At 46.3% G+C, this 13,431-nt stretch overlaps 1 protein-coding gene across 3 annotated transcripts in view; it reads left to right on the top strand.

The window, feature by feature from the left end:
* Window positions 1-13,431, top strand: part of LOC141224238 (zona pellucida sperm-binding protein 3 receptor-like) — a 135,921-nt gene that overhangs the window by 101,543 nt on the left and 20,947 nt on the right. For all 3 annotated transcript variants that reach the window (XM_073666892.1, XM_073666891.1, XM_073666890.1), the window contains one exon: window positions 10,072-10,168. In XM_073666892.1, the coding sequence (XP_073522993.1) occupies window positions 10,072-10,168 (97 nt within the window). The remainder of the gene's footprint in view (window positions 1-10,071; window positions 10,169-13,431) is intronic.

Below are 13,431 nucleotides of genomic sequence, written 5' to 3'. Positions count from 1 at the left end.
GAGTACTGGGGTAGCCAGGTTGCCCCCGGGATATAGGGCATGGTGAATGGCATGACTGCTGCAGCGGTTGCGCTGGCGGTGGCTGTGGCAGTGGAGCTCCCCTCGGTATCCGGCATCCTCCTCCCCCCTAGTGGACCGTGGCCTACCTTGCGATGCTCTTCTTCCGTAGGCCACGGCTCCGCAGTCGATCGTCGGGGTTGAGGACCTGGCGTCGCGCTCCGATGACATCAGCGTCGCTCTTCCTCCCTTCCAGGACCTTGCGCAGCGTTAGAGCGTGGGGCGGAGCGTGGGGCGGAGCTTCGGATCTCGCGCGCTTTCGTCGTTCACGCCCCTCTTCTTCCCGTGCGGCGTCCCGAAGATGGCGTCCGAAGGCGGGAAGCAGCTGCGGATGGCGGGAAGAAGGCAGAAGACGGCGGGAAACGGTCCAAGATGGCGTCTGATGGCGGGAATCGGCTCCGGACGGCGGGAAACTTCACCACAGGTAAGTATAAAAGTCTCTTTTTCAGGCACGCAGTACCCGGTGGTTGCGGGTACGAAATCCTGCCGACTACGCCAAAGTTGACGCGCCCCCTGGGCCTCTGCTGTGCAGGGGGATACCCGGAGCCGGATCGCTGGGGGTTGTAATCCTCCGTGGCGGTGACCCGGTCCGTGCCCAGGGCGGTCAAACCAGTGGCAGTCTTAATGTATAGCAAATGTCCGACTACGCCACCCGTGGATTGCGGTCAGTGGGGACCGCCGCTGCGCTGCCGACCGCTGAGGCTGATGTTGTTTGCGCAGCCGAGTATGGGATAACTCCCCACGGGAGAAGTATTGCCTCAGGGCAGCTAATGTGAGAGATGATGGGAGTGATGGTGTGAGGGTCCCAGTGCTAATGGTGCTGGTGCGGCAAGGAATCACAGAGACGTGAGGTGCAGTTCAGGGTCTTTACTGATGGTACAAGGCAGACCCTCCCGGGAGTACTGGCTAGTATAAGGGGCCTGGTCAGTCTGCGAGCAAGCAGGAGTTCCCCTGGTCAGGTGGAGTTGTAGGCCTCCCCGTTTATCTGCACTCTTCCTGGCTACCTTGCTGTCAGCGGTTACAAGTAGCCCACGTCCCTGAGTATACAGTGTGGTGCTCACCCGTATGGCTGGTGACTTGGGGCCTTCTGTTAGCCTCCGCTCCTGGATGGCGGCGCTGGTCCCTTCTTTGTGACTGAGCCTCCGGGCTTCTATGGCCAGAGTACCTGGAATCCCCTGCCGGTTGGTTTCTGCTGCTGGTTATATATCAGTCCCCACAGCCTCGGACTCCTGTGTCCGGTTTTAGTAACTTCAGCCAGGGCGAGCTATATCTCTGCTCACAGCCCCTGGCCTTCAGCTGCTGCTCCTACAGAGCTCCTGTTCTCACTTTCCCTCTCCAGGCTCTGTCTGCTCTGCTTGTTCTGCAGGCTCTGACTCTGTCTGCAGCTTCACTCCCTAATCCCGCCCCAGACCCAGTTTATAAGGGCAGATTCCTCCCCTCCCAGGTCTGGGTGGGCCGTGTTGCATGTTTAGGGCTCCTGACCAGAGAAACCTCCCACTTGCTCTCAGACATAATATCTCTATTACTGTGGCAACCAGACCCCTGGGGTGTCACACACATCATTCAACGGTTTACTGTAAATGGAATGTGGCTTACAAATAAAATAATATAGTACTTCTAGTCAAATATGGTGGAGGTTCAAAGATATTTAGGGATTGTTTTGCTGACTCTGGCATAGGGTGCCTTGACTATATGCAAGGCATCATGAAATGTGAAGATTCCCAAAGGATTTTGGTTCGCAATGTAGTGCCCAGTGTCATAAAGCTGGCTTAGTATCCTAGGTCATGGGTCTTCCAGTAGCACAATGACCCCAAACATAATTCAAGAAGCACCCAGAAATGGATGGAAACAAACCACTGTAGAGTTCTCCCACCACTACCTCTTACATACAGAAGCTACAAAGAAACCGCAAATGGACACATTAAATCAGGATTTTTTTTTTAAAGCGCACCTGTCAGCAGGATTGTGCTTAGTAAACCACATACACTGTCAAGATGCACGCCGTTATACTGAGTAAAATGATGACTTTGTTGATTAAATCCATCCAGTGGTTCTTTTATAATCATTTTCATTTATACTAAATTATATGCATGTGCTCTGGTGCTCTCATTATGTATTCATGTACCACTATCTGTGCCTTATGACAGGTCACTGTGCTTTCAGTAACCTGCCTACTATTTTACATATTGACCTTGCAATTTCTGTGTCACATTGAAATTTACTTTCCCCAAAATGGCCGTTTGCCGAGAGATGCTACTGCAGCGGTGGCCATATTGCTGCAGGTAGTGGCGCTTAGCTACTGCGCCCGCGCAGATGCCATTTTGCTAGACGAAAAATAAATTTGCCTACAGCAATATGGCCCCTGCTGCCCTCGCTTGCGCAGTAGCATTTCTCCGATATGCTACTGCGCATGCACGGCGCCATATTGCTGCACCAAATTTCTTTTTCCAAAAGCAAAATGGCACCCACACATGCACAGTAGCATCTCTAGGCAAACGAGAGATGCTACTGCGCATGCGCTGGCGGCCATTTTGAGGAATGTAAATTTCTATGTGAAGCAGAAATTACAAAGTCAGTATGTAAAATAGTAGGCGGGTCATTGAAAGCACAGTGACTTGTCACACGGCACAGATAGGAATACATGAATACATAATGAGAGCACCAGATCACATGCATATCATTATGGCAGAAATGAAAATAAATATTACACAAGAACCACTGGACAGATTTCATCAACAAAGGTATCATTTTACTCAGTGTAACATCGCCCACTTGACAGTGTATGTGGTTTACTAAGCACAATCCTGCTGACAGGTGCGCTTTAAGTTTGATTCATTTCTTTCAAATTTGAAAAATTTCTGTCAACTATGACAAATTTCATACTGCAATAGCTCACCCATACACGAATTTCAGATAAGAGAGGTAATATAGTATAATAAAAAATAGATTTCAACCGGCTCCAAACAGGTTTTTTTATCCATATCAGCACCAAACTGCAGGAACGCAAGCAACTCCGCCTGCTTTGATGAATTTCTGAGTGAAGATTGTATTAAAAAACACAAATCTGTCAATGATTTTTGGATAAAAGCAAGCAAGTTATTAGACAGTGTAAGAGATGTATGCAACTAGAATTAACACTGATTTACAGCTGATGATAGCTGCATTTAGAATAGGGACAGGTGTTAAGTAACAGCGGTATCAATAGAGAACAGATTTTTTTTTGTTTGCTTGCAGCAGCAAGAGTATAAGGCAATAATTCCTGTCTCGATCGTGAAATACGCTATCCATAGTGCGGTAGCTCACCCGTACACAAATTTAATATTGAAGAATATAGGATCAATTTGACTTGGCCTTCCCATTATTTAGGAGTGGGTCTCCTATACTGTTATTGTGTATGCAGTAAGTGCAAGGGCTGCCAAAAATTAGGACGCACTCAAATACCAATTTGAAGAGACGTAGTGAAGGGCCTCAGAATTTTTTTTAAAAATGATTAAGGAGTGGGTCCCCTATACTGTTATTGTGCATGCAGCAAGTTCAAGGGCTGCCAAAAAATAAGGACGCACTCCAATACCAATTTGAAGAGACGTAGTGAAGAGCCTCCATTATGCACTACGTGCATGGGCTGAAACACATTTACCTCTGGGGGATATACACATATATTATAATATTATGTAGATTGTTAGAGGTAGGCCTCTAAAAATAGTCCCTACGGGCATCATAAACACCTTTAAAAAAAATTATGTGGGCGTTGTATGATGGTCACCCTGGTGATATGGTGGTGGAGGATGAGGAGAACGATAAGCAGGAGGACAACAGAAAATATACAAAATCAGGAAGCGTATACCCATGTCTGGGTATGAAGGGGTACCTGAGAATAGACTCTCCAAAAAAAACACTGGATTTGAGCTTATGTTCTGCTGCTATCATCCGGTGTTGTCGAGAAGTCTGGCCCAATCCAGCCTTTGTTAATTTTGATGATTTGAATCATCTGCCAGCATTTTCAGTTGACAGGCGGATGCACCTATCGGTTATAATACCCATGGCTGCACTAAAAACCCGCTCTGACAAAACGCTAACAGGAGGGCAGGCCAGGACCTCCAAGGCGTAGAAAGATAGTTCATGCCACATGTCCAGCTTGGACACCCAATAATTGTAAGGCAGAGAGGAATCATGGAGGATGCTGGTACGGTCAGCAAGATACTCCTTCAGCATTTTCCAAAACTTTTTCCTCCTTATCAGAGTACCCTTCACATCAGGGCCTGAGCACTGGGAGGGTCTGAGAAAACTGTCCCAGACCTTTGACAGTGTTCCCCTGCTTCTGGTTTGTGTCTCCCTCACCTATACTTCTTGGTTGTCCAAGGAACTGTGACCTCTGCCGCCAGCGTTTTCAGTTGGGAACTTTTTTAATAATTCTTCAAGAAGGGCCTTCTGGTACTGAAACATTTTATTAGACCTGTCCACCACGGGAAGGAGAAATAGAAAGTTCTCCTTGTAGCGCGGGTCTACAAGTGTCACCAACCAGTATTTACTGTTGCCCAAAATGCGTACAATCTGCACTAATCCATCCGCACTCCCGGCTCCAAGACTTCTATTTGTTGGAATGCTCTACCCCAAGAAATTAGAACGAACCAACACTTACACAGTTTTAGGCGCTCCCTAAAAACACACCTGTTTAGTGTGGCCTATCTTGTTCCCTAATCAAAGTCCTTTTTATATTTTTAGAGCCCATTCATTATTTCTCTAAACATAAGTCTCCACCAAACTCCACCGCACCCAAAAGCACTACAAATACTGGCTGATGACGAGCTCATGCTGCCTTTATCTAACCCTCATCCCCTCTAGATTGCTGGGCCATCATTGTAAACAAGCCGCTGTACTTTGTGTCACCCCCACCTCATTGTAGATTGCAAGCTCTTATGAACAGGGTCGTCATTATTTTTGCTTTAATTATGGTATTATCTTTAGCTATGTTACTTATGACTGTTGTATATGAACCTCTGAATTGTAAAGCGCTGCGGAATATGTTGACACTATATAAATAAATATTATTATTATTATTATTATTAAGGCAGCGGAATATAAACTCAGCCATGTGTGCCAGACTGCCAACAGCCAAGACTTCACTGTCCCCACCCAGAGGATAACTGTTCATGTTCTCCTCCTCATCTTCCTTCTGGTCCTCCTCCTGGTCCTCCCTCTGTTCAGGCCATCCACACTGAACAAACAGTATGAATGTTGTGTGGGTAGTACAGTTTGTAGCGCAGGAAAACAGCTCCTGTTCCTCCTCCTCCTGCTCCTCCTCCTCATTTTCACCCAATCCGCATTGAGATGAGATGAGGCTGGGCTGTGTGGCATCACCCTGTATAGTTCCTTGCTCCATCTCATCGTCCTTCGCCTGCAATGCCTCCTTTTTAATTGTAAGCATCAAGCGTTTCAGTAGACAGAGAAGCAGGATGGTGACGCTAATTATGGCGTCATCGCCGCTCACCATCTTGGTTGAGTCCTCAAAGTTTTGGAGGATGGCACAGATGTCAGACATCCATGCCCACTCATCAGATCTTATGTGCAGAGGCTGACCTGAATACCGACGGGTGTGTTGAAGCTAGTACTCAACAACTACCCTCTGCTGCTCACAAATCCTTCCCAAAATATGCAACATTGAGTTCCAACGCGTGGTGACATCGCACACCAATCAGTGAGCTGTAAGCTGAAAACTCTGCTGAAGCACTGTCAGGGTGGTGAAAGCTGTAGCTGACTTTCAGAAATGAGCACACACATGGCGCACTTTCATAAGCAGCTCAGGCAGATCTGGGCAGGTTTTGAGAAACCGCTGAACCACTAAGTTGAGCACATGGGCCAGGCATGGTACGTGTGCGAGGTCGACAAGCTTCAGAGCCTCCACCAGGTTCGGGCCATTGTCACATACGACCATGCCTGACTCTAGGTTCAGCGGTGAGAGCCACAGATCTGCCTGTTCTGTTAAAGCTTTCAACAACTCTGCAGTGGTGTGCAGTTTGTCGCCTATGCAGATAAGCTTCAGGAGAGCCTGTTGCCGCTTGGCAGAGGCAGTGCTGCAGTGCTTCCAGCTTGAGACTGATGTGGTAATTTCAGAGATGGAGGCTGAAGAGGAGGAGGAGGAGGTGCAGGAGCTGTAGAATGTGGAGGAAGCCCTGATTGACCCAGGGCCCGCAATCCTTGGTGTCGGGAGGACGTGTTCCGTCCCATGGTCCGACTGGGTCCCGGCTTCCACAATATTAACCCAGCGTGCCATCAGTGAAATGTACCATCCCTGGCCACAAGCACTTGTCCACGTGTCCGTGGTTAGGTGGACCTTCCCAGTAACTGCATTGGTGAGGGCATGGGTAATGTTCTGGGATACGTGCTTGTGTAAGGCGGGGACAGCACACCCGGAGAAATAGTGTTGGCTGGGGACCAAGTACTGAGGGACAGCCGTCGCCATGAGGTTTCGGAAAGCTTTCGTCTCCATGAGCCTAAAAGGCAACATTTCCAGTGCAAGTAGTTGACAAATGTGGCAGTTTAATATTCTGGCCTGTGGGTGGGTCGCTGCGTATTTGCGCTTCCGTTCCAAGGACTGGGGTAGGGACAACTGAATGCTGCGCTAGTACAAGGACATGGACGTAGTTGCTAACGGTGATGGCTGCAAGTCTGCAACGACAGGTGCAGGGTGGGAGGCATCTTCGCCAGCGTCATGGAAAGGGGGTTGGCTGGCACGCACAACAGTGGAACAGGCAGTGGTGTCACCCACAGACACCATCTCTGGACCCTGGCGTTTGACCCAACTAGTCGGGTGCTTTGATGTCATGTGCCTGAGCATATGGTGGTGGTCAGGGTGGTAGTTTTGCTGCCCCTGTTGATGCTGGCATGGCAGATGTTGCAAATGGCCTTTTTGAGGTTAACTGGAGAGTCTTTAAAAAAGAGCCAGACTCGGGAAGATCTAAAAGTTGGACTGGCAACTTCCCTTGTATTGTTGTTTTGAGGAACAGTTGCCCGCCTTGTGTCTGTGGCTCTCCACGGCTTCTTCCTGCCTGTTGTGGTACTATGCCTCCCTCCCCCTCATGCATGTCAACTTCCCAGGTTGGGTCAGTGACGTCAATGTCCACCACCTCTTCTTCCACGTACACACCCTGGACCTCCTCCTGACTTGCTGGCAATTGTGTCTCATCATCATCATCCACCTCTTGCGACAGTAATTGCACTTTCCCACCGTCACCTTGGTGTGACTATGGATGCTCAAATATTTGGGCATCGCTACATGCGATCAAACAAGAGGCCAGAATCTATAAATAGAAATGTGAACAGCTCTTCAGAGTGTCCACGTGTGGGATCAGTTGTCTCCGGACACTCGGCATGGTGGGAAGAAGGAGTATCAGGGTGAGGAATATGTGGTCCTGACTCATGGCTACTGAGACTTGACCGTGTGGAAGACAGGGTGGTGGTGGTGGCAAAGTGACTAGAAGCATTATCTGCTATCCAACCAACAACCTTTTCACACTACTCCCTCAGCAGGCACAGTTTCATCTTGCCCATGGCATCGGCCTCTGTGTGCACCATCACGTCCACTTCCCCGTCCTTTACCACGCGCCTTGCCCATTTTAAATGGAGTAAAAATATTTTGCAGCTTGTTAAAAATGTCACAATTATTACCACAGTAATATTTGATAACGTCTGATGACCAATTTTTTTGGGCAGTGTCGGTATAGCGATGCTATTGGTCAGCGACCAAGTGTCGATATATTTTGGACACACAACTAGCAGACATTAAATGGAATATAATATTTTGCAGCTTCCAAAAAAATTCAGGTTTAATACTGAGTTAATGGAAAATTTCTCTGCTTGCACAATACAGCAATGCTATTCAAATCAACCAAATCTGACTGTATGCTGCTAACAAGCAAATGGAGCAGTAAAAACAGTGTATTATATTGCTTTTCACCAAAATTAGCAGGATTAAGAGTAAAAAGAATATTAGCCCTGATATCTAGGGCTATTGATATGAGTTCCAGCAGTAGAAAGAATGTGCAATGGACCCTATTCTGTACTATACTAGGTCTCCACAAACTCTGCCTAACCAGTGCTATCAGCAGGATTAATATTCATCAGAATGAATCCTTATAAGGACTGTTAGAGTAAATTAATAATTGTGGTGTGGAATCCCAGTTTAAAATAACGGCCAATTCTCTCCCTATTCTGCTTCTTTGACCGGTAGACTGTGACGAGCATAGGGTCTTATCTAGACCTGATGATGCTATGCAGCCAGCCAATCACTGTAATGCCACAACCAACATGGCTACAGCATTACAGTGCATGGCAGGCAATCCCCGTATGGTAATTGGCTGCCTAATATATGGCAAATATGCGGGGCGGGGACTCGAGCTCCTGCCCGAACATTCAAACAGTACTCGCCGAGTACCGAGCATCTCGAGCACTGTGATGCTCGGGCCAGTTACGAGTAGTGACGAGCACGCTCGCTCATCACTACTTAAAAGGAGTTCTACCACAAAGGCGACAGATGTTAATGTCAAAAGGAATTTATTATTAGAAATTACCTATTTAAATTAAGTTGATATATTTCTGTAAGGGTATGTGCACACGATGCAGAAATGAAGCAGAAAATTTCTGCATCATTTCTGCATCTCCCTGGCAGAAAAAACGCATGCGGATTGTACATGCGTTTTTCCTGCGGAATACATGAGGATCCACATGCGGATTGACAAGCGCTTTCAAGGCGATTAGCATCACTTGGAAAATGCTTGTGACAAACAGCATGGATTTATATAGTGTGACCCGAGAGAATGGTAAAAATAAAAAATAAATGTATACTTTACCCTCTGATGGCCCCCGGTATCCTGCTTTACACTCCGTTCTCCCTTTGCCGGCAACATTGAATTGAAAGACCTGCCGACGTCAGCGTCACGTGACCCGTCACATGACTCTGACGTCAGCGCAGGTCCTTCAACTCACTGCAAAGTGCCGGGAACCAAGCAGGAGCGGTGCGCGGGCCGACAGAAGGTAAGTATATATTTATTTTTTATTTTATTCTTTTTTTACAGCTTTTTTATGGTACCTGGGTGTGGAGGAGAGTCTCATCTTCTCTACACCCGGGTACCATCCGCATATTAGAACGCGCCAATAACGCAAGTACAAATGCAGTCTTGCGGAATTGGCGCGTTCTAATGCAAGTCAATGCCGGCGAAAACGCCGCGTTTACGCAAAATTAATTGACATGCTGCGGATTTTTGAGCGCAGCGTTTACGCTGCGGAAAAATCCGCATCATGGGCACAGCACATGCGGATTTCAATTGGGGAACATTGCTGCCCTTCTACCATGCGTTTTTAATGCGTTTCCGCGGCGTTTACGCAGCTGCAAAAACGCCACAGAAACGCATTAAAAACGCATCGTGTGAACTCAGCCTAAAAGTAATGTTTTTTTAAATTTCTATATATATTTATAGATACACACACACACACGCCAAGTGTAGTAGAAGCCTCATGCTTCCTTTCCAGCATTCTCATTATCATTACAGATAGGATATCAAAAACAGAATACACCTGTATAAACCATATAAAACAAAAGATCAGACTATTCACAACAGATGATGGTCACTATACACCTCCCACTCCGCACTGATGACACAGCATGCCTGCAAAACTCTCCTATAGTAGTCAATGTCTTGGCGCCAGATTATAGCGGTCTGCAGTCCATATGGCTGCTGTAAATTATATTTCTGAAGGCTAGCACAAGCTCAGGCAATATGTTTGTTCCATAATCATTTACAGAAATTTAAAAAAAAAATATAAACAATGAGAAAATAAAAGCAGATGGAAATATAGCACAGTATGTGTGCACTCAGAATCCCACCCTTAGTTAACAACTATGTAGTAGAAATGTTAATGTTGCGTGGAAGAGGGATAACTGTATGTTGCTATTAGATTTTCATTATTTTGTACCACATATTAATATGAAATCATTTATATCCATTTAATGTTTTTAAGAATTGAAGTGTCGCATCCCAGATATTCTTCAAAATGGAAAAGTTGACTTTTCAGATACTGTGATTGGATCCACAGCATCTTATACATGTTTAGAAGGGTAAGTCTAAAAATGCAAATCAATATCCAAAATCTTAGTGTTACACGGAATTGGATCATTCAGAAGGTTGTGAGATTTACATGTAAATACCTAGTTTGTAAATTGGGGGTATTGTTAATTAGGTGATCTTCATACTTCATAGTGCGTGGAACTATGAAAAGGAGATCCAGGGAGGGACACGACTCACGAGTAAAGCAGTTGAGCGTGCTAGATGTTGCTAATAGTGCAATGCAATGTCCTGCTTCATTAGCTAAACATTGCAAAGCCGTACATGACTTAAATGGGTTATTCTATAAACAACATCCACAGGATAGATGATAAATATACAGTTGCTGTTTATTTTTTACTTCCCTCTGTGAATGGGGTGGTGGTGTGAATGTGTCAGCACCGTTCCATTCATTTCTATGAGTGTATGGGACTGGAATTGCACATTGGTTATCACTGCTTCCATAAACAGTGGATGAAGCTGTGCTACCACTCTATTTGCCCTTGGGCACATAGGAGATTAGGTTGACATAATATTCTTGGGTCTAAGTAGTTCTGTCATAAATGTTATACAGTGGTGTGTAAAAGTGTTTGCCCCCTTCCCGATTTCTTATTCTTTTTCATGTTCCTCACACTTAAATGTTTCAGATCAAAAAACAAATTTAAATATTAGACAAAGATAACACAAGTAAAAACAAAATGCAGTTTTTATAGGTCTTTATTATTAAGGGTAAAAGAAATCCAAACCTAAAGGGCCCTGTGTGAAAAAGTGATTACCCCCTTCCTTAAAACATAAATTAATTGTGGTTTATCACATCTTTGGGAAGTTGAGTTCAATTTCCCTAGCCACACACAGGCCTGATTACTGCTAAACCTACGCTCAATCAAGAAATCACTTAAATAGGACTTGCCTCACAAAGTGAAGTAGACCAAAAGATACTCAAAAGCTAGACATCATGCTGCAATCCAAAGAAATTCAGGAACAAATGAGAAACAAAGTAATTGAGATCAATCAATCTGGAAAAGATTATAAAGCCATTTTTAAAGCTTTGGGGCTCCAGTGAATGACAATGAAAGTCATTATCCACAAATAGTGAAAACATGGAATAGTGGTGTGGTGAACCTTCCCAGGAGTGGCCGGCCGACCAAAGTTATACCAAGAATGCATGGACGACTCATCCAAGGAGTCACAAAAGACCCCACAACAACATCAAAATAATTGCAGGCCTCACTTGCCTCAGTTAAGATCAATTCTCATGATGCCAATGTGGCGCCCCTGAGGATTCGACCGCCACAGGGATGCTGCACCTCTTTAATGGGGTGTAGTGTTCCTCCTTTGAGGTAAGAACAGTGCGATGGTCAGGACTCTACTGTACCTCCACATCCAACACAACACTTCTCCCACCAGAGGGGGCTAGTAGGCACTAGGTGCCGCCCCTACTGGGAATCGGGAGACTGGGGAACCAAGAGATAAGGGAACCAACTAGTGGGTGAGGGTGGAGGATTCACATTTTAGTGACACTTTAAATTTCATATTTAATACACAGCCATTTTGGTTCTCGGTTCTTTGATCGTGACCTCCCTCCCTGAGCGTGGATCCTGTGTGGACCTGCAGAGGATGGAGGCACAGCCCTCGTACCCTGGCCTTGGGTCGAGGGGCAGGTTGCAGATAATGCATGTCTCAGCCCGATCAAAAACCATGACCAAGAAGGCCCAGAGCTTAGGAGTGTAGCTCCACCGCAAATGGATCCCAGGGGGATGCAGACGGAGCCGTATACGCCACCTGTCCTCGCCAACCTGATCTATTCAGAGGGATTCCGGCTGCAAGAAGGGTACCGGCCCCCGACACCTGACCTTGCCACTCTACTTCCTGGTCAGGGAAGTCCGGTAGGCCCTGAGGATCCCACCGGGTAACGGAAGGAGCGGAGCTGCCACCAGTACCCTTTTTCTGAGTGAAGTTCAGAGGGAGACCCGGCCTATCTACACACACACAGACAGGAAAGGACCCGGTCTGAAGTCTAGGAACACTCTGGTGCGGGGTCCTGATTGAACACTGGACTTACTCGGAGGTTGTCGGACCCCCCCGTCTCTGGTGACCGCAGAACTCCGCGAGGAGCAGGGAGAAGCCTTTCAACTGCAATCTCCACCGTGAGTAAAAACCCTGGAAGTTAACCCCTATGGCCTCCAGACTCTTTATTCTGCATTACACCGCACTACGCAGCATCAGACCTCCTAGACTACAACCCCCTCCATCCTGGCTCTCTGCCCTGAGGCCCTGCTCCGCCTGTGGGGAGTAGTAACAACGACGGCTGCCATAACATCCTGCCTCAGCGGACTGCAGCAGCGCTGGTGGCCTTCACCAGGTGCCACAGGTGGCGAAGTCGAGATCAGCCACTCAACCCGGATAAGCCCATACCACCCCTTTTTAGTGTGACGGCCCTGGGCACGGAGCGGGTCCAGGCCACGGCTGCACCCCATCTAAAACACAGGACCCGGCTCCGAGTCCCCCATCTCCCAGGGTAGGGCTTCCAGCGTCACACACCACCATAAAAAAATAATGGCCAAAAATGACATGCATGGCAAAGTTCTAAAACAAAATCCACTGCTGAGCAAAGGGAAAATAAAGGCTCATCTCAGCTTTGCCAGAAAACATCTTAATGATCACCAAGACTGTTTGAGAATACTCTGTGGACTCATGAGACAAAAGTTTAACTTTTTGGAAGGTGTATGTCCCATTACATCTGGAGTACAAGTAACACAGTATTTCAGAAAAAAAACATCATATCAACAGTAAAATATGGTGGAGATAGTGTGATGGTCTGGGGCTGTTTTGCTGCTTCAGGACCTGGAAGACTTGCTGTGGTAAATGGAACCATGAATTCTGCTGTCTACCAAAAAATGCTGAAGGAGAATGTCCAGCCATCTGTTTGTGACCTCGAGCTGAAGCGCACTAATGTGGTGGAAGTGCATGATGCAAGAATACTGAATTGGGGTAACTTCGCACTTGCCACTTTATAGACTGTTCACAGTTAACTTGAGGTTTTATAATTAATCAACTTCAATTGGCTCACATGCACTACTTTTGTAATCATGTTTATGGATAAGATTGGGAGAACACATATGTAAATAATTTCAATTTGACCGCTTCATGGAGTGTTTATCCTTTTTTACGTAGTACTAAGTTTTTTAAATTTTGTTTGTGTTTTTGTATGTGATTAATAAAGTATTTTGGTCGAAATATAAATGATACATTTAATTGGGGTAAGGTCAGAACCCCA

Source organism: Phyllobates terribilis, unplaced genomic scaffold, assembly GCF_046119375.1.
Source record: "Phyllobates terribilis strain yellow unplaced genomic scaffold, ASM4611937v1 Scaffold_2__4_contigs__length_985480577, whole genome shotgun sequence".
NCBI classification, from domain to species: domain Eukaryota; kingdom Metazoa; phylum Chordata; class Amphibia; order Anura; family Dendrobatidae; genus Phyllobates; species Phyllobates terribilis.
This window is presented reverse-complemented; position numbering and strand designations above follow the sequence as displayed.